This window comes from Trachemys scripta, chromosome 10, assembly GCF_013100865.1.
Source record: "Trachemys scripta elegans isolate TJP31775 chromosome 10, CAS_Tse_1.0, whole genome shotgun sequence".
Taxonomy (NCBI): domain Eukaryota; kingdom Metazoa; phylum Chordata; order Testudines; family Emydidae; genus Trachemys; species Trachemys scripta.
In genome coordinates, this window is record NC_048307.1 from 34,440,194 (window position 1) to 34,460,757 (window position 20,564).

Here is a 20,564-nt window from a genome sequence, read left to right on the forward strand (position 1 = left end):
CAACAGTGTAACACTGTTGGAAAAACAAGCAAACAAACAAACATACATACAAAATTCTGGGATGTATTAGCAGGAGTGTTGTAAGCAAGACACAAGAAGTAATCCTTGCACTCTGCTCCGCCTCAACTGGAGTATTGTGTCCAGTTCTGGGCACCCTATTTCAAGAAAGATGTGGACAAATTGGAGAAAATCCAAAGAAGTGCAACAAAAAATCATTAACAGTCTAGAAAACATAAGGAAAGATTGAAAAAATTTAGGTTTATTTAGTGTGGCGAAGAGAAGACTGAGAGGGGACATGATAACAGTTTTCAAGTACATAAAAGGTTGTTACAAGGAGGAGGGGGGAAAAAAACAACTTTTCTCCTTACCTCTGAGGATACGACAAGAAGCAATGGGCTTAAATTGCAGCAAGGGCGGTTTAGGATGGAACGGTTTAGGGTGGGCAAAATTTCTCGATACTTTAAATGACTGCTTCTTGGAGCAGCTGGTACAGGAACCCACAAGGGGACAGGCAATTCTCTATTTAGTCCTGAGTGGAGTGCAGGATCTGGTCCAAGAGGTAACTATAACAGGACCACTTGGAAATAGTAACCATAATATAACAACATTTAACATTCCTGTGGTGGGAAGAACACCTCAACAGCCCAACACTATGGCATTTAATTTCAGAAAGGGGAACTATGCAAAAACGAGGAGGTTAGTTAAACAGAAATTAAAAGGTACAGTGACTGGAGTGAAATCCCTGCAAGCTGCATGGACACTTTACCAAATTAAAAAACACAGTAAAAGAACTAAAAGAGAGCCACCATGGCTTAACAACCATGTGAAAGAAGCAGTGAGAGATAAAAAGTGGAAGTCAAATCCTAGTGAGGTAAATAGAAAGGAGCATAAACACTGCCAAATTAAGTGTAAAAATGTAATAAGAAAAGCCAAAGGGGAGTTTAAAGAACAGCTAGCCAAAAACTCAAAAGATAATAAAATGTTTAAGTACATCAGAAGCAGGAAGCCTGCTAAACAACCAGTGCGGCCCCTGGATGATGGAGATACAAAAGGAGCACTTAAAGACAATAAAGTCATTGCAGAGAAACTAAACGAATTCTTTGCTTCAGTCTTCACAGCTGAGGATGTTAGGGAGATTCCCAAACCTGAGCCATCCTTTGTAGGTGACAAATCTGAGGAATTGTCACAGATTGAAGTGTCACTAGAGGAGGTTTTGGAATTAATTGATAAATTTAACAGTAACAAGTCACCAGGACCAGATGGCATTCACCCAAGAGTTCTGAAAGAATTCAAATGTGAAATTGCGGAACTATTAACTATGGTTTGTAACCTGTCCTTTAAATCAGCTTCTGTACCCAATGACTGGAAGATAGCTAATGTAACACCAATATTTAAAAATGGCTTTAGAGGTGATCCCGGCAATTACAGACCGGTAAGTCTAAAGTCAGTACCGGGCAAATTAGTTGAAACAATAAAGAATAAAATTGTCAGACACATAGAAGAACAAATTGTTGGTCAAAAGTCAACATGGTTTCTGTAAAGGGAAATCATGTCTTACTAATCTATTAGAGTTCTTTGAAGGGGTCAACAAACATGCGGACAAGGGGGATCCAGTGGACATAGGGTACTTAGATTTCCAGAAAGTCTTTGACAAGGTCCCTCACCAAAGGCTCTTACGTAAATTAAGTTGTCATGGGATAAGAGGGAAGATCCTTTCATGGATTGAGAACAGGTTAAAAGACAGGGAACAAAGGGTAGGAATAAATGGTAAATTTTCAGAATGGAGAGGGGTAAACTAATGGTGTTCCACAAGGGTCAGTCCTAGGACCAATCCTATTCAACTTATTCATAAATGACCTGGAGAAAGGGGTAAACAGTGAGGTGGCAAAGTTTGCAGATGATACTAAACTGCTCAAGATAGTTAAGACCAAAGCAGACTGAAGAATTTCAGAAATATCTTCCAAAACTAAGTGATCGGGCAACAAAATGGTAAATGAAATTTAATGTGGATAAATGTAAAGTAATGCACATTGGAAAAAAATATCTCCAACTATATATACACAATATGATGGGGGCTAATTTAGCTACAACTAATCAGGAAAGAGATCTTGGTGTTATCGTGGATAGCTCTCTGAAGATGTCCACACAGTGTGCAGCGGTAGTCAAAAAAGCAAGTAGGATGTTAGGAATCATTAAAAAAGGAATAGAGAGTAAGATGGAGACTATCTTATTGCCCTTATATAAATCCATGGTACACCCACATCTTGAATACTGCATACAGATGTGGTCTCCTCATCTCAAAAAAGATATACTGGCATTAGAAAAGGTTCAGAGAAGGGCAACTAAAATGATTAGGGGTTTGGAACGGGTCCCATACGAGGAGAGATTAAAGAGGCTAGGACTTTTCAGCTTGGAAAAGAGGGAACTAAGGGGGGATATGATAGAGGTATATAAAATCACGAGTGGTGTGGAGAAAGTGAATAAGAAAAAGTTATTTACTTGTTCCCATAATATAAGAACTAGGGGCCACCAAATGAAATTAATGGGCAGGAGGTTTAAAACAAATAAAAGGAAGTTTTTCTTCACACAGTGCTCAGTCAACCTGTGGAACTCCTTGCCTGAGGAGGTTGTGAAGGCTAGGACTATAACAGGGTTTAAAAGAGAACTAGATAAATTCATGGAGGTCAAGTCCATTAATAGTTATTAGCCAGGATGGGTAAGGAATGGTGTCCCTAGCCTCTGTTTTCGGAGGGTGGAGATGGATGGCAGGAGATCATTACCTGTTACCTCTGGGACACCTGGCATTGGTCACTGTCGGTAGACAGGATACAGGGTGGATGGACCTTTGGTCTGACCCAGTATGGCCATTCTTATGGTCTTATGACATTAGGAAAATTTCCTGTCAGGGTGGTTAAGCACTGGAATAAATTGCCTAGGGAGGTTGTGGAATCTCCATCATTGGAGATTTTTAAGATCAGGTTAGATAAACACCTGTCATGGATGGTCCAGATAATACTTCATCCTGCCATGAGTGCAGTGGACTGGACTAGATGACCTCTTGAGGTCCTTCCAGTCCTACGATTCTATGATTCTCTCTCCAGTCAAAATATGGTTAAAATGGAATTTGAAAACCCTTGTCAAGATTAGGCATTAAATTCTGTTTGTTAAGTGCTGACAGCATGCTCTGCACTGTACAAGAGAGAAGTGATTCCTCGTGTGAACTGTTTATAGTCAAAAGAGACAAAATACGCACAGGGGATACTGTAGGAAAACCGTCGAGAGAGGAAAAACCCTGCTTAAACTGAATGGTGGATGTTAGTAATGACAACTGTGTCAAATGCTGAGTTGCCTTTCAAAATAAAGTAGTAACATCACCTGAATGCAGCTGACTCCTTTAATGCGTCTTCAGGGCCTACAGAAACAACCTTGCTAAATTAGTGCTTATTTCCTCAGCACTTCAGGAGCAGCTTAATCCTGCCTCTGTGCATCTTGGAAATGGCTCAAACACATTTTAAATAAATAATGGACCCGCCAGTTGATTTGCAGTTTGTCCACTGGACTGGATGCAGTAACTTAATTACAAAGGGTAGCATAATTTCATGACTGCCTAAAAGGTTACGGTCCATTTTCCTTCCCTAGACTGTGGGAGATGGGAATGTGTTAATAACCTATAGATGGGATCACACATTTGCTCAGCTCTTTAATAAAGCCAGCTGACACAGCTGGCTCTAGTGTTTTCTGTCTTATTTGTATTTTCTTAATCATTTGGAGTTTTGGGACAATAATTATTTCTCTTTCTTGTAACCTATTAAAGACTCATTTATCTCAAAACCCACCCCTTCTCTTCCACACACCTATACACTTTTATAATACAAAAAAAAAAATGGAATTCAATCTATTCTACATAATCAGGATGTACTGGTACATGACGGTTGCTTTATTAGGATAACTCCCAAGATACTTATTTTGCATGATGGTATGATTATTTCTATGACAGTAGTGCCAAAAGGTCCCAACAAGAAGGGGGCCTCACTGTGCTATGCCATGTACAAACACCTTAAAAAGTCCGTCTTCACTGGGAGAAAAGAGGTGTGGTGTCCTTAACTCAAGGTAAAATCCTGGTGAAGACAAGGCAGTCTGTCATTTTCACACAAATGAGCAATCCAGGTTAAAAACTAGGTTCTCCCTTAGTGTCTTTACCTTTACTCGCTAACTGGTGTGAAAACAACAAACTGCCTTGTCTTTGCTAACATTTTCCCTTGAGGTACGAACACACCTTTTTACACAGTGAAGACGCAGCCACAGTTTGACATTCCAAATGTACCTTTAAAATTTAAATAAAGATTAGAACATTCAAGGCCCTCCACAACTGTGCCTCTGCCTCCATCTCATTTACATAAGAACGGCCCTACTGGGTCAGACCAAAGATCCATCTAGCCCAGTATCCTGTCTTCCGACAGTGGCCAGTGCCAGATGCCCCAGAGGGAATGAACAGAACAGGTAATCATCAAGTGATCAATCCCCTGTCACTCATTCCTAGCTTCTAGCAAACAGAGACTAGGGACACCATCTCTGCCCATCCTGGCTAATAGCCATTGATGGACTTATCCTCCATGATTAATCTCTTTTTTTTTTAACCCTGTTATGGTCTTGGCCTTCACAACACCACCTGGCAAGGAGTTCCACAGACTGACTGTGCGTTGTGTTCCTACTGCCTTCCCTCTGCTCAAGCTTCCCACCCAACTGTTCCTTTCTTTCATCCTCAGTTCTGTGCTGTCATTATCATTAATAATCATTTTTATTACAGTAGTGTCTAGTGATCAAACAAGATCAGGGCCCCATTGTGCTAGGAAGCATACACACAGAAAAGTAGACTGTCTCTGCCCCGGAGAGCTTACACTCTAAATAGACAAGACAGCCAAAGTTCAGGGGAAAAGGATATAACACACAAGCAGAGCGAGCAATGTGATGGCAATAAATGGCACATTCATACCAAAACTCTTTTTGGAGGCGGATTAGCTAAATGGAAAGGTGAGCAGGACAAAAGGGCAGAACAGAGGGGAAGTTATGACTTACAAACAACAAATAATAATACCACAGTAGTCTCACTGAAGATAATGGGACTACTCAAGGTTGTAATCACTGTCTGGCAGCATGTTTTTGCAGCATAGAGCTCTTCACTTCTGATGCAGTAAACACACAGCAGTATACAAGGAAGAGCAATGGTCCACTGATTAGAGCACCAGCCTGGGACTTGGGAGACCAAGGTTCAACTTCCTGCTCCATCACAGACTTCCTGTGTGATCTCGGTCAAGTCACTTAAGTCTTTCTGCGATTCAGTTCTCCATCAGTCAAATGGAGATAATAGCACTGCCCTATATCATGGTGGGAGGGAGTTGTAAGGATAACTATATTAAAGATGGGCATGTGCTCAGGTACTATGACAGTGCTAAATAAATACCTTAGGTAGCTATAGTCCCATGGAAGTAAATGAGTATTCATGTGTGTAAAATTACTCATGGGTTCAAGCAGCTGCCTTAACCAAATCACACCAGGTGGTTGGCAATAAAAAACAAATGCAACCAATACTTTTATTCAGTTTGTCATTTTTAATATCCTTTTTAAAAAAAATATAAAAAGCCTCTGTTCCTAAATGGGACACCTGGTTTTCAATAGATTCAGCCCTAAAGAAGACCCTAGCGTAATCATCTGTTGCTTTAGGCATCTTTTGCTACACTGATTATATTTGTACATAAACAACAGAACAAAGCCTAAATATTACATCTGGAAATGAACTTTTACATTGGATCCTACATGATGATTAAAACACAACAAACCCTCCTCTCAAAAATAATACCACATAGAGCTCTCCCTCCACACTGAGTTTGTGAACCACCACTGCCCCATCATGAACCAGTCTAGGAGTTTCTGTGCAGCCTTGCGGCTGTACTCCATAGGAAATATAACCATCCCCGAGAGATTACACACGTTGGGAGCCTTCGGAGCAAAAGCCTCCTGGGCACAGACTGTCCCTTAAACACACGTGGCCAGTTTCTGCGGGCGCAGAGCAACATCCGTGCAAGGTGCTCCGAGGGTGGGGATGGGAGGTGCCTCTGTCACTCCCGTTTTTAGGCAGTGGCTTGCCCTGCAGTCCACCAGCTGCCTTTTAGACTACTGCACACAGCAAGCCAGCAGCTGCCTCATCCCGGGGCACCGAGCGGCTGGAGCCAGCCGGCCCCAACGGGGACCCGCCTCAGCGCGGCTGCCTGGCACCAAAGCGGCAGAAACCGGTCGGCCCCAGCGGTGTCCCCACCCCAGCGCGGCTGCCTGGCACCGGGCGGCTGGAGCCGGCCGGCCCCAGCGGGATCCCCGCCTCAGCGCGGCTGCCTGGCACCGGGCGGCAGAAGCCGGCCGGCCCCAGCGGGGTCCCCGCCCCAGCACCCCCAAGCGAAGGTCGCAGCCTGGACACCCCCGCTCGTCCCGTGCCGTCCCGCGCGTCACCTCGCCGCACTCTGCCAGGGCCGGGCACCTCGCTCAGCGCCGCTCCCGGAAGTCCCTCGCGCGCCCAGAACGCTGGGAGCGCAGCTCCTACAGCTCTTTCCCTGTGACCAACCGTGGCGAAACTACAAACCCCACACTACCTCGCGGCACTTTGTTGCCTACTCCCCAATCCTGCTAAACAACCAATAGAGAATGAGACTCCCATGAGGCTGGGCTCAAATTAACCAACGAGATACGAGAAAGAGGTAGTTGAGTGAAGTCCTGGCAGGGAAAAGGCAGGAATTAGCAGTCTGCGATAAGGAAGGGGAGATGTAGGAAGGAAGGAATGGATTAGAATTAGCTATTTGCTCTGGGAAAGGGCTTTTTGTTTAGTATCAGGGGGTAGCCGTGTTAGTCTGTAGCCACAAAAACAATGAGGAGTCCGGTGGCACTTAAAGCCTAACAGATTTATTTGGGCATAAGCTTTCGTGGGTAAAAAACCCACTTCTTAAGATGCATGGCGTCTCATGTGCATGGAGTCTCCATGCATCCTAAGGAGTGGGTTTTTTACCCACAAAAGCTTATGCCCAGATAAATCTGTTAGGCTTTAACGTGCCACCGGACTCCTTGTTTTTTTATTTTTTGCTTTGTATTTGTGAGCTAGAATTTATTCTGCCAGGACCTCGGCAGTGGGGCGGAGCAAGCGGTCGGGAAGCGGCGAGGGGGCTCTGAGGTGTGATGTGAGTGGGGTGGGTGGAGGAGGGTTATCGCTCCGCTGTGTGGCGAGACCGTGGGGGTGGACACGGGGCTGGGAGGGGGGGGGCAGAGTCGGGGAGACGGTTTGCGGGCAGGGGCACTGGCGATGGTTGGCCTGGTTACCATGGGAACGGGAGGAAGCGCGGGGGCGGAGCCAGGGAGCGGCTGGGGACGGGGTTGGGGCCGAGCCCGGCGGCCGCTCGAAGCTGTTGGGGCCGAGGCGGTGGTTGGTCTGTGCAGAGGCCCGGGGCCGGGGCCAGGGCAGAGGGGCCGCGGCTGCTAGCCTGGCGGGAGAGGCCGCGTGTTGTCCCAGATCAGGGCTGGGACGGGGGCGTGTTCCCGGATCCGCTGTTCAGCCCAGTCAGGAATGAGCCGGGGAAGGTGCGGGGAGCAAAAACTGCGGCTCACGCCAAGTTGTTTAGCTTCAGGCGGACCCAGGCGGACCTCCAGAGGGTCCCACCCAGGGCAGGGCACCACAGGGCAGATGGAATACAGGGTCGATAACTGCAAAGTGGCGCACGTCAGAAGGGAACATTTAAACTATTCCTATACCGGGGCAGGGTATCATGTTAACGGTGCCCGTTCTGGAAAGGGGCCTGGGCATTATTGTGAACAGCTCAATTCAAATCTCTGCCCAGTGTGCAGCTGCTTTCAAAAAAGCAAGCAAGATGTTAGGTGGCATAAAGAATGGGCTGGAGAATAATAGAGAATATTATAACGCCATCATTATGAATCAGTGTTGTGGCAGTATACTGTGTGCAGTACTGATAACTGCATCTCAAACAGGATATTGCAATATTACAAGGGGTTCACAGAAGGGTGATTAAAGTGGTTAGGGTAATGGAAAATCTCATATAAGAAAGATTGCAAAGACTGGGATAGTTACTTTAGAAAGGAGACTAATAAGAGGAGACATGATGAAAGCCTATAAAATAATGAATGGTATCAAGAAGGTAGATCAGGACCTTCTGTTCTCCCTGTCTCTTAACATAAAAACAAGTGGACACAATGGAATTGCAAGGTGGCAAACTCAAAACTGATATAAGGAAATACTTTTTCACACAACACATAATTAATCCATGGAACTCTGCCACAGAATGTCACTGAGGTCAAAAATTTAGTAAGATTAACAAAAGATTGTCCATATGGATTGGACAGAGGCAGTGTGGTGTAATGGAGAGAGGGAACCCTGGTGCACTGCCTGCTGGGTGAGCATGGTCACTTCACTGCACTGTGTCTTAGGCCTTGGCTACACTTACCCGCTAGTTCGACAGCTGGAAATCGAACTTCTGGGTTCGACTTATCGCGTCTAGTCTGGACGCGATAAGTCGAACCCGGAAGTGCTCGCCGTCGACTGCGGTACTCCAGCTCGCCGAGAGGAGTACCGCGGAGTCGACGGGGGAGCCTGCCTGCCGCGTGTGGACCAAGGTAAGTTCGAACTAATTCGAACTAAGGTACTTCGAACTTCAGCTACGTTATTCACGTAGCTGAAGTTGCGTACCTTAGTTCGAATTAGGGGGGTAGTGTAGACCTGGCCTCAGTTTCCTGAACCATAGAAGGGGGATAATGATACTGACCCTCCTCCGCCTTTGTGAAGTGCTTTGAGATTAACTGTTGAAAAGCACTAGATAAAAGCTATTTATAAGGATAGTAAGACTATCACAGAATTGTAATAATTAATGCTAACAAATTTTGGAAGAGATGTTAAATATCATAATTCAGGTTTTAATGCAATTTCTAGATATTAGGGGATAGGAGGGGAATAAACCTAAAATTAAGGGTAGATTATCTCACTTCTACCTAATGCAAGGGTGGTTGCACCTTCCACTGAAGCATCTGATGCTGGCCAGTGGACAACATGGACATTGGGTCTGATCCAGCCAGGCTATTCCTATGTTTCCTGTTACTGTCTCCACCTATGACAGAGATCTTGGGTTTCATATGGGGAACTCCATGCCTCTGTAGATCAGAAAAGGCACTGGCGGGGGAGTAACCCCAGTAACCAACTCATCCCAGCCTCATGGGAGTAACTTTGCATTCAGCAGCTCCCATTCATTCTCTAGAGGTGACGTCATTCTTGTGCTAATCTCACCACATAAATCCAGCCCCATGTCAGGCATCAGATGCCATGCAAACTCAACACCGTCCGATATGGATAAAGGAGACACATTAGATAGATGACATGCAAAGCATTCACAGGCACGTTATTCACCTTGTGTATCTTAAATTGTAAGCTCCTTGGGCAGAGAATGAGCCTTGCTCTGTATGTAAAGCACTCTGTCAACCTGCTGCAATACAAGTGATTTAAGAAGTATAATATAATCATAAGCGTAATTAAATCAGTGACTGAACTCCATACAATAGCAGCCTCCCAACCTTTATTACCAGTTAAAACATTTTTACTCCCATTTTCAGTTCCTGTGGAAATTGCATGATTGTATCACAAATTGAAAACGAAAAGGTCCCCTAATAGTATGAATTATGCAGCGAGCAAGGAGGCAGCCTCCACTGCCCCTTGTGAAATACCCTTTCTCAATCTACTGTAGGAAGAAGCCAGGAAAGAACCCACTCTCCATAAAAACGAGAAGTCAAAATCCAAAGGGCAGATCTTTGGATCTCCTTTGTGCTATTATTGCAATCCAAAACATACTTAAAGCATTCCCTTGTTATGGGGGAACCTTTGACTGGCATAGAGCTGGCAGTACTAACTTTACATCACCCCTTCCTGCCCCTCTCCTAATGTAAGGGGTGAGCTGAGGTATGTGTGAGGGTGCTATTAGAAGCCAGCACAATTTAGAACAGCTCTCAGACTGTTCTAAATTATGCCAGGGGCACAAAGATGTCAGCCTCATTGGACTGAGGTGGAAAGACAGGCTCCATATAATCCATTATACTGCAGATCATGTCCAGTGCTGGGGTATTGCTGACCGTATAACAATCAGAATTACAGGATTCCCAAGAATTAAGCTAAAGCTTAATGCACAAGGGATCCATTCCTACCCTGTGCTGATGCTACCTCTTTTTCTTTAGTGGCATGTGCTGAAGCCCTTTGGCCTGTGAGTTGGTTATATGGGAGCTGTTTCAAATGGCATCAGAAGGACAAGGTCAGGAAAGAGAGGATCCATCTGAGGATCTTACAACCCCTTTCCGGGGCAACAGAACCTTACACTGGGGAGCCATCCTCTCTGCAGTGAAAGACCAAATCCCATCTCTGGACTCTGACACCTCCGCGGTAAGCATTGCTGTCCAGCATCCTTCCTCCCTCTGTTCCACAAAGGGCTCGCTGAATGGAATCTGAGGATCACCTCATTAGTGAGGAGCTCTTGAGTAGCTAGCATTACTCTCAATGGGCTGCTCATCTGCTGGGAGCAATGCTGTAGTGGGCATCCAGGAGCTCTGTAATTGTCAGAATGCTGCGCCCATCCTCCCCCTTGTGTTCTAGTCATCTCAAACACTACTGAACGCAGGCCTGAGTCTACAATGTGCTGAGCATCCTCAACTCTCGTTGAAGTCAGTGGGCATGGAGGGCACTGCCATCTTGCAGCATGAGGCCTCCTGTGTTGTTCATTTGTCTAACAAAAAGCACACCATGAAATATGCAAATGACCACATTTAAATGGAATTTATTTTGTTTTTCTACTTCATTCTGCTGGGGTATTAACTGTAGCACTGTCAGAGCCTGGCAGAAAGCCTCTGAACATGCCTCTCTGTGGCTGAAGATCATGGAAATATGATCCTTGGCAGAGAGAAGATCTGGGTTCTCTTTGCTGCTCTGCCACTGACTCGCTGTGTGACTGTCAGAGAGTTATCCCACCCTACCCAGTGCACCTTAGTTTCCCCATCTGTAAAGTGGGAATAATAATACTTACCATCCTTTGTGTAAAGCACATTGAGACTGACAGATGAAAAGTGCTGCATAAGAGCTGTGTGGCATTATTATTTTCCAAGCATGTCTTTAGTACTTCTAACAGGATGACTGTCTACTTTAAGGGTAATAGGGACTAGGGCCCAGATCCTCAAAGGTATTTTGGCTCCTACCATTCATTGAAATCAATGAATGTTAGGAACCTAAAGCCTTTTGTGGATCTAGCCCTGTTCCATGGTGTGTCCCCTAATGTTCCTGGGACTTTCTGAGTGGATGAAAGCTTAGGGAAGGGCAGGTACAGTTGGGAGAGAAGAAGTTGGTCCTGGGGGAATAATTAATGCTTGGCAAGAACCATACTGTTTCTTTAAAGGCCTGGGGTCAGAAGACTTGTAGTGCAGGATGGGGCAAAGATCCTCTCTCTCCCAGCTAACTGGGAGGAAGGTAGTATATAGTCTGCCTCCTCTCTCATAACTGAAGACTCCAACAGGGGAAGGAACATTGCTTCTTCACCTCTCCCAGCCTAGCAAGTGAAAGGATTAAGTACAAAGGGGCCAATTAGGAGAAGCTGCTTTAAGGCTGCAGCTGGCCTGAATCAGCACAGTACCAGCAAGGAGGAACTATAGTGGCTTTTGTGATGTGATCCCTTGACCGTGGGGACTTGGCATAAGTATTGGTGATTCTGTCCAGGTGAGAGCTCTATTTTTAGAGAACACACAAGTAATAATAGTTTTCAAACATACTTAACAGTAAAGGAAGCATAATTTTACCATCAAAGGAAACTATTTATTCAGATTTAGGGTGTGGCTTAGTGATACAGAGACAGGGCCGGCTCTAGGCACCAGCAAAACAAGCTGGTGCTTGGGGCGGCACATTTTTAGGGGCGGCATGGCCGGCGCCAGAATGCCGCCCCTAAAAATGTGCCCTGGCTGGTTTGGGAGCCTGGGAGGGAGCGGGAGACTCCGAGTGGCAGCGGCGCGCACGCTGCTTCTCCCCCTCCCTCCTAGGCTTGAGAGCCTTGGGGGAGGAGGCAGGGCTGGGGATTTGGGTAAGGGGCGGAGTTGAGGAGGGGCCGGGGGTGGGGTAAGAAAAAACGGGGGGGCGGCCAAAATCGTTTTTGCTTAGGGTGGCAAAAATTCTAGAGCCAGCCCTGTACAGAGATAATTTTGTGAGTAGCACAGGTGAGGGAACTTTCAGCTTGGGCATTAATCACACTCATAAGAGGTAATGTGGTCTAGGAGATAGGGCACTGGACTGGGACTTGGGTAACCTGGTTTCTATTCCTGGTTCTGTCTCCGAAAAGCTGTGTGATCTTGGGTAAATTACTTTCTTTCTCTGTGTCTGTTTTCCTTCCCACCCTTTGTCTTTCATGTCTATTTAGACCGTAAGCTCGTTAGAGCAGGGACTGTCTCAGTCAGGGCTTCTAGGTGCTATTGAAACAAATGACTAATAACAGTATGACTGAAAAGATCTTTTTGTACCATGGTGCCATGTATTAATTTCATAGTAAGGCAGTCCAAGGTCTCTTTCACACACAAACATTCTCTAAATTCTTTGTTTCTGTGCATCTGGAGCAAGCATCTTACTGAAGTGTTCTCTGGAGTTTGACTGTGGTCCTTAATTTACATAAAGTAGAGCTGATTGCAGTACCCCTTATATTTAATACAAAACTGCAGCCTACCGAGACTGCATGTCACAGCTTGCAATGCTCCATCTTGATCTGAACCGTGTCTGCTCACAACAAGAGACACTACTGCACCTGAGACCTGTAATCTTGATGTGGTATGTTCTTGTATTGAAGAGGGCAGCGGCAGATTGTGTTATACAATCAGTGGGGGCACTTTGGCCACCCCTAATGTGCATTTCAGTAAGATTAGAGCAAACTGATACAGTGCAGGGGGAGGAAAAATAATCTCACCAGGCAGTCAGGATTTGCCAGCACAAAGAGTTACTGGAGATGATATGCACTGTGGTATAAAAGGCAAAGTGAAAGCTTGTGCCTGCCTGCCTGATGTGGGGGTGTTGATTCTTCCATTTGCTGTAAAGTATGGTTTCTACTTGTACATTCTAGATATTGCACTGGGCGATGCAGTCACTAGGATTTGCACATACCCAGTACCTCTCAAGCTTTGCAATACTTGCCTAGTTTTGTCCCCATTGATATCAATGAGACTTTTGCCATTAACCTCGCTGGGCATGGGTTTGTAGCCAATATTTTATCTAGCTCTTATTATTGAAGCCCGTTAATGTGCTAAATCACCAAAGGGAGAGTTTATCTCATACCCTTTGGATGTAGAGTACTTGACACTCCACTGACGACATGACTCAGCAGGATATTCCTCAACACCATAGCCAACTATGAGATAAAGAAGTAAAATGACGTATGCCCTCATGAAACTTCTGTATAAATGTGCTGGCCCTTCCTTTCATTTGTTTGTTTTGTATGGCAGTCCGATTGTGATGAAGATGGGGAGCTGTTCATCTTCCAGCGAGATCTACCCAATCTGATTCCTGACTTGTCGGAAGAACTGACAGATCTTTCTCCAGGAGACCCAGACATGCAGGTTACTGACTGTACTACTGCAGCCATATTTTCTGTGGTTGTTGGCAGTACAGCTGCTTAATATTACAGTACAGATTTAGGTTGCACTGCGTGATATAAGTGCCTGGGCCCTTTTTCTCATCTTGGGTCTGCATCTCTCTCTCTCTCTCTCTATTCCTCATCTATTTTTGTAGTCTCACTTTGTCTCTCTATTCTTGGGATCTGGGCCCTTTTCTTTGCCCCACCTTCTCGCAGTTCCTCTGGTTATCTCCTTACTCTCTGCCCACTGTCTGTTGGGAGGGTGGGTCCTTTCTTTAGCTGCTTGTAGTGTGGATCCTCACTCTCCCTCCCAAAGGACCTGGCTCTCTTTCTTCCCCTCACTGGCCTGGTCCCGCTCTCTCTCAAGGAGCCCTTCAGTATCCCCAAAATCAAATGAGCCTGGTTTTGAATGAGTTACTGCTCGATGCTGATGCTGGCAGTAGTAGCTGACAGGTGGAGATGCAGGCAGCAGAGTACTTGTCAGGAATTGTGATATATGCATTGCAGGAGACACTGATTTGTTAAGTAGAACACTGAGTCTATGAACCTTTCTACAATAGATAATTGTTCCACAGCCACTGACCAGCTCCTACCCATAGGATGATCTGTGAAGCCATATATCATCCAAGCATTAACAGTAAGGCTATGCAGCAGGTTAACTTGCAAGCCTTTCACTGTGTAAAATATCTCCAATCACCATACTCCATACACAGAAACTAGAGAGGAAATAGTTAGGGTGGGTATATCAAAAAGTAATTGTATGATGTTAAAATCTGGGCATAGAACTGTTCACAGATAAAGGGATTACTTTGCACCTGGAGTGATGAAACTGGCTGATTATAGAAAGCTATCTGGAGAGCAGGCCAGCGCCGGTATTTTGGCCTTGGGACACCAGCTTCTTGAATCACCTTTCTTATTGATCTGGGATCTGTATGTAAGCAATAACCCAGGATAACAAGGCACAGGGCTAAATGGGGTTCAGGTGCATCCAGCACTTCCTAAAGTTACTGTTTTTACAAAATGAATCTCATTCTGTTTTGTAACAAATCTCAGGGGTGAGACCTGACCCAGGCAGTTACTAGATGCCCACTCAATTTGAACCTCCATCAGCTAATCAGTTCTACTTGGTTTATTGTATGTCTCTTTATTGCTTTGGTGAGGGGAATGATTGTCTCTTCTGAGGTGCATTTTCTGTATCTGTAGCAAATATTAGAATCTGTGGGACACTCCAGAGAGACCTGCAATGGAGAGCTAGAAAGTTCAAATCTTCAGAAAGAAATGGATGTTACCCAAGCTGTGGGAAGAGAAAATGTACCATTGGTAAGAGATCAGACACATGCTTTTGCTAACCTGACTGAAGAAACTTCAAGCCAACAGAGAGCAGTCCTTGCAGATCCTACAGATCAAACTCTCAGAGGGAAAGAACTGGGCAATGAAAAAGACAGGGAAACAGAAGGCTTTTGGACTAATAAAGTAGTGTCTATGAAAGGGCCATATTTTGTAGATGCAAACAACAGTGAAGATAGACGAAAGATGATAGAAACAAAAATACTCTCTAAGGTGACCTTAGAGGCACCGTCTGGATATGGAGGCAATTCAGAGCTAAAAACAAAATTACCCTTGGAGACTATCAGTGACAATCTAGACCGAATCACTAAAGCAGAAAATGAGCAAGGAGCCACTTCAGCTGAACACCCTCGAGGGCTGATGCTCTTTTCATTGCAGGTAGGTGGGGCAAATGGATAGTTTTCTGCAGTGATTGCTTAGGTGTCTAGCATGGTGGACAACACATTAGATGCGGAATGTTCATTGACAATAAGAGGACATGAATGTCCAATTCTGCACACACCATTTCATTATGAATTTATATTGCAGTAGCACCTAGGACCTCCAGTCATGGCCAGGGCCCCATTGTACTAGATGTTGTACAAACTCAGAACAAAAAAGCAGGTCCTGCCCTAAAGAGTTTACAGTCCAAGTAAGCCATGTTGGAAGTTAATCTCATTGATCAGAACAGGCACATCCAAGGACACCGAGCACAGAATCTCTGATGTGGATGCAATGTGTGGTGAACTTTCTAGCTGTCTGGTTGCAGAGAGTTCTGACATTGTAAAGAGAGGTATGTTTGTCATGGCCAGACAGTAGCATCAAGAGTGTTGAGAACTTCCCCATTTCTTTTACTGCGGTACCAGTTTTTGAAGCTTAATTAGTGGGGTCAGTGACCTGCTGCTGTCATGGAATTGCAGATGAAATATGATTGTCTGAGAGGAATTTTAATGTCAGTGGAACAGAAACTTCTTGTTTGGTGACTGCGAGAGAAATCAGACTGGGAGACGTGATCTTGGCTGCTGCTCTTCTGGTCTACCAGCTCCCCAGGATCAGTGTTGCACTCATGAGACAGCCACCTGTATGCTACAATAGAAAATTAACAGTTCTTTATTTCATAAATTAAAATACATTGCCTGGTGGCTAACTACCATGAGAACCTTTGGATTTCTGTTCAGAACCTTCAGTGGGGTCAAAGTACAGATTCCCCAACACGCCACAAACTTTACAGGACAAATTTAGAAAAATCAGTATCGAAACCGCACTCTCAAAACATAACCGTAACTGCATATGCACAGTATACACTAACTTGCCTTTTTGTGCACTGAGCTGCCTAGCTGGAGCCAGCAATTCCCTGCTTAGACCTTATCCAAGCATTTTTGGGCTTAATTCTGATCTTAGCCATACCAGTGGCTCTCAGGAGTAGCTCCATTCAAGTCAATGGACCTAATTCTCCGTTCAGTATCCATTTTACACCAGTACAACCCATTGATGTCAGTAGAGTTACTTTTGATTTGCACCAGCGTAAGTGAAAGGAGAGTCAGGCTCAGTGGATTTTACCTTGGTGTAAGAGAGCAGAATCAGGCCCTTGTATACACAACTTATGCATAGGGCTGGCTCCAGGCACCAGCGCAGCAAGCAGGTGCTCGGGGCAGCCAATGGAAAGGGGCGGCACATCCCGCTCTTCGGCGGCAGATCCTTCCCTCCGAGAGGGACCGAGGGGCCTGCCGCCGAAGAATGAAGCGGTGGCAATAAAAGTGCCGATCGTGGCTTTTTTTTTTTTTTTTTTTTCCCCGCCCCTGCTTCTTGGGGCGGCAAAAGCGTTGGAGCCAGCCCTGCTTATGCACATGTGTAATAGGGTGGTTTGCGTGTTAAGTGGTAGAAGCCTGGGATCAGCTGACCCTAGTTACTAAGGAGGCACACCTAAGCAGAGATCAACTGATTCCTCTGTAAACAGCAGCAGGAAGCTTGGAGATGGGGAAGTTGAGTGGAGTACAGAGGCTGCTGTGACTGTGAGCAAGTAGGCTCCACCAGAGAAATGTGAGACTACAGGTATGAAAGGCCTGGGGGTGACCTGATAAGAGGGTAAACGGATGGACTTGAGAACTTCTCTTCTGAGTATTTAATTTAATAAATGAGAACCTGAGAAAGGCAAAAGGATTTGTGAGTTATTGAAGAAGGCCCTTGAGGGGAAAATTGAGGAAGGGCCATCCTGTTGCAGAGCTATCCCTGGCCCACAAGGAGGTGTGCAGGAGGTGACTGTCTGTTTACAACCTGGTTTGAAAACAAGTCCCTATTTAATCGCCAGCTCCTAAAAGGTAGTTAAGTTCGTGCCTCACTTTAATCATGAGAAGCCCCATTGAAGTCAATGGAACTACTCATGCTTAAAATTACATCTGTGCTTTGGTTTGGGGCCATAGTAACTCACTTAAAGAGGCATATCTAATAGACTGACTTTTTCACAAGTCATCTCTTATTATCAGTCAAATCCTGCAAACCCTTAGCTCCTTTGCTGCCGGGCCTTATAGGACACCCTATAGTAGTCTTTGCTCATGTGAGTAAGGATGTGCGGGAGTCGACCTGACAATATAATTATGTACATGATAGATCAGTGTTTATATTTATTTAGCATTATCATTTAAAAAGAAGCTGGTTGCCAATTACACCATAATTACAGCAAATATGTAAATTCAGAGCTTTCACTGAGATCCTTTGGTAAAACTGTATCAGTGCTGACATCTAACACAGTTCTCATTATAATAACCTCCATTGTCTGTCTGTCACTCCCTCTTGAGAGATGCTCCTCACTCTTTCCAGAGCAAGAATTCTCACTAGGAGCTGCTGAGCCATGACTAGCTTCATATCACTGACACAAGTTTCAGTTTGTAGCCATCATCAGACTTTTGTCCTTAACCAGACTTTTAGCAGCAACCTGCAATATTAGAATGAAGCTAATTAGTATGTGTGGTGTAATTAATAAATAAATAAATAAATGGAGATATCCCATCTCCTAGAGCTGGAAGGGACCTTGAAAGGTCATCAAGTCCAGCCCCCTGCCTTCACTAGCAGGACCAAGTACTGATTTTGCCCCAGATCCCTAAGTGGCCCCCTCAAGGATTGAACTCACAACCCTGGGTTTAGCAGGCCAATGCTCAAACCACTGAGCTATCCCTCCCCCCTGCAATGCAATGCAATGCAATGCAATGTAACTGAAAGCCAACTTCCTTTTCAAAGTGAAATCAATATTTTTAAATAGTCATTGTCCTGATGCTATTATTTTTATGGGCTGGACAGATATGTTTTTACTAAAAAATGAAATTTGAAAATGTTTCAGTGGAGGAGAAAAATCAGTATGCAAGTTCTTTTTTGTTAAGTGCCTGATCCTGTTACTCATACAAAATAAGATTTAAATTAGTTGTTACCACTCCAGAAAGAGATCTTGGCGTCATTGTGGATAGTTCTCTGAAAACATCTACTCAGTGTGCAGGCTGTCAAAAAAGCTAACAGAATGTTAGGAACCATTAGGAAAGGGTAGATAAAATGACAGAAAATATCCTAATGTCACTATATAAATCCATGGTATGCCCACACCTTGAATACTGCATGCAGTTCTGGTCAGCCCATCTGAAAAAAGATGATTAATATTAGAAAAGGTACAGAGAAGGGCAATAAAAATGATAGGGGTAAGGAACAGCTTCCGTATGAGGAGAGATTAAAAAGACTGGGCCTTTTTAGCGTGGAAAAGAGATGCTGAAAAGGGTCGGATAGTGGTCTATAAAATCATGAAGGATATGGAGAAAGTGAATAAGGAAGTGTAATTTATCCCTTCACATTACACAAGACCTAGGGGTCACCTAATTAAATTAATAGGCAGCAGGTTTAAAACAAACAAGGAAGTAGAGTACTTCATACAACACACAGTCAACCTGTGGAATTCGTTGTCAGGGGATGTTGTGAAGGCCAAAACTATAACAGAATTCAAAACAGAATTAGATAAGTTCATGAAGGATAGGTCTATCAATGGCTATTAGCCAAGATGGTAAGGTATATAACCCCATGCTCTGGGTGTCCCTATCCTCTGATTGTCAGAAGCTGGGACTGGATAACGGGGGATGGATCACTCAATAATTGCCTGTTCTGTTCATTCCCTCTGAAGCACCTGGTATTGGCCACTGTCGGAAGACAGGATACTGGGCTAGATGGACCATTGGTCTGACACAGAATGGGCATTAGTATGTTCTTATGCCATAAACGAGTAACTGTATAAGGACAAAATTTTCAAAAATAGTTACCTAAGTTGGGTCTCCAAAATACTGACCTGGTTTTATAATTAGGGAGTAGTCAGCTTTTGGCTTCTTTTATATATTAGTTTTTAATACAATTTAGTCTAGGATCCTGCAATTCATTATGCTCAAGTGGCACACATTGATATCAATAGGATGGATGCAGTGGTGTACCCATGTAGATCGTAATGAAGGATCCTGGCCTAGTGTCTTTACTTTAGGCGGGTATATTTTTAATTAATGTTGTGCCTTAAGTCACAGTCAGGACAGACGCCTTCTGTATGAAAAGCTCTCTGTAAATGACAAGTTATATAATAAAGCGAGCATTGTGGGCAGGTTGGGTATTTTGGTATTTGCATTTTTAAGCCCAGGGAAGGCTTTGAGAGGAGTCGGTAAATTCTGACATTTCCTGATATTTAGCCACCAGATGGTGTTTCTCCTCAGTATATAAAGTAAAGAGCTGTGAATGTTGAACTTCAGTGAACCACTGATATCCCATGAATTCCAGCGCAGACCCGGGATGGCTGTTTGCATGCTGGGAAACAACCTACTGTCTAGCAGCCCAGGAAAACACAAACCTGGTCTGAAGAAGGGGTATGTAAATATTTCGGCCCAGATCCTCATAGGTGTTTAGGCACCTTTGGGCTTTAGTGTTTGCTTGCCAAGCTGCAGGTCTCTACTTACAACTTCTGGGTGCATTGGTTGACCAGCACATTTGATCTAAGGTTGCAGTTGAAAACTCTCTCTCCTCACTGAAAAGGAGAGGAAGAGGATGGTGGCCTGCCTGGCCTGCTGCTTTGCTAACTTCCTCCTCTGGCTCCAAGTAGCTAGCTCCTCTCCAACCTGAACTGTGGGAAGAGTGCACATAGCTAATTATATTTGGTGATGAATAATTTGAGGTCATCCCAATTTCTTATTGGACAGCCAATTCTGAGACCCAGCTTGCTGCTGGCTGTGATGTAGAAATAATGTTTCTAGGTCAGGAACCCATCAGCCTTTAAGTAACGTAAAACAGGGAGAAAACCAAGGGAGGGGGCTACATGCCTCATCCTGAAAGTTGCTGAGGATCCACAGTTCCCTTTGAAATCAGTGGAAGTTACAAGTGCTCAGCACCTCTTAGGATCAGGCTCTGTATCCTTTCTCTTGGAAGAAAAGATGGCCTGATCCACCTGACTGTCTCTCCGCAGTCATGATTTTTTCCTAGTCTATTTTTATAGGGGTCAGTGATCCTGAAAGGAGGAGCCCCCTGCAGAAGTGGGTGTGTGAAGTGGGATAG

At 44.6% G+C, this 20,564-nt stretch overlaps 2 protein-coding genes across 3 annotated transcripts in view; one reads left to right on the forward strand and one right to left on the reverse strand.

The window, feature by feature from the left end:
• Window positions 1–6,612, reverse strand: part of ANKS3 (ankyrin repeat and sterile alpha motif domain containing 3) — a 34,293-nt gene extending 27,681 nt beyond the window's left edge. For both annotated transcript variants that reach the window (XM_034784442.1, XM_034784440.1), the window contains exon 1: window positions 6,502–6,612. The gene's annotated coding sequence lies outside the window, so the exon portion shown is untranslated. The remainder of the gene's footprint in view (window positions 1–6,501) is intronic.
• Window positions 6,613–7,085: 473 nt separating this feature from the next.
• The window catches only part of C10H16orf71 (chromosome 10 C16orf71 homolog), a 127,142-nt gene continuing 113,663 nt past the window's right edge, over window positions 7,086–20,564 (forward strand). The window contains exons 1-4 of the mRNA XM_034783708.1: window positions 7,086–7,220; window positions 10,267–10,468; window positions 13,549–13,662; window positions 14,883–14,999. Of these exons, the coding sequence (XP_034639599.1) occupies window positions 10,322–10,468; window positions 13,549–13,662; window positions 14,883–14,999 (378 nt within the window). The 5' untranslated portion in view covers window positions 7,086–7,220; window positions 10,267–10,321. The remainder of the gene's footprint in view (window positions 7,221–10,266; window positions 10,469–13,548; window positions 13,663–14,882; window positions 15,000–20,564) is intronic.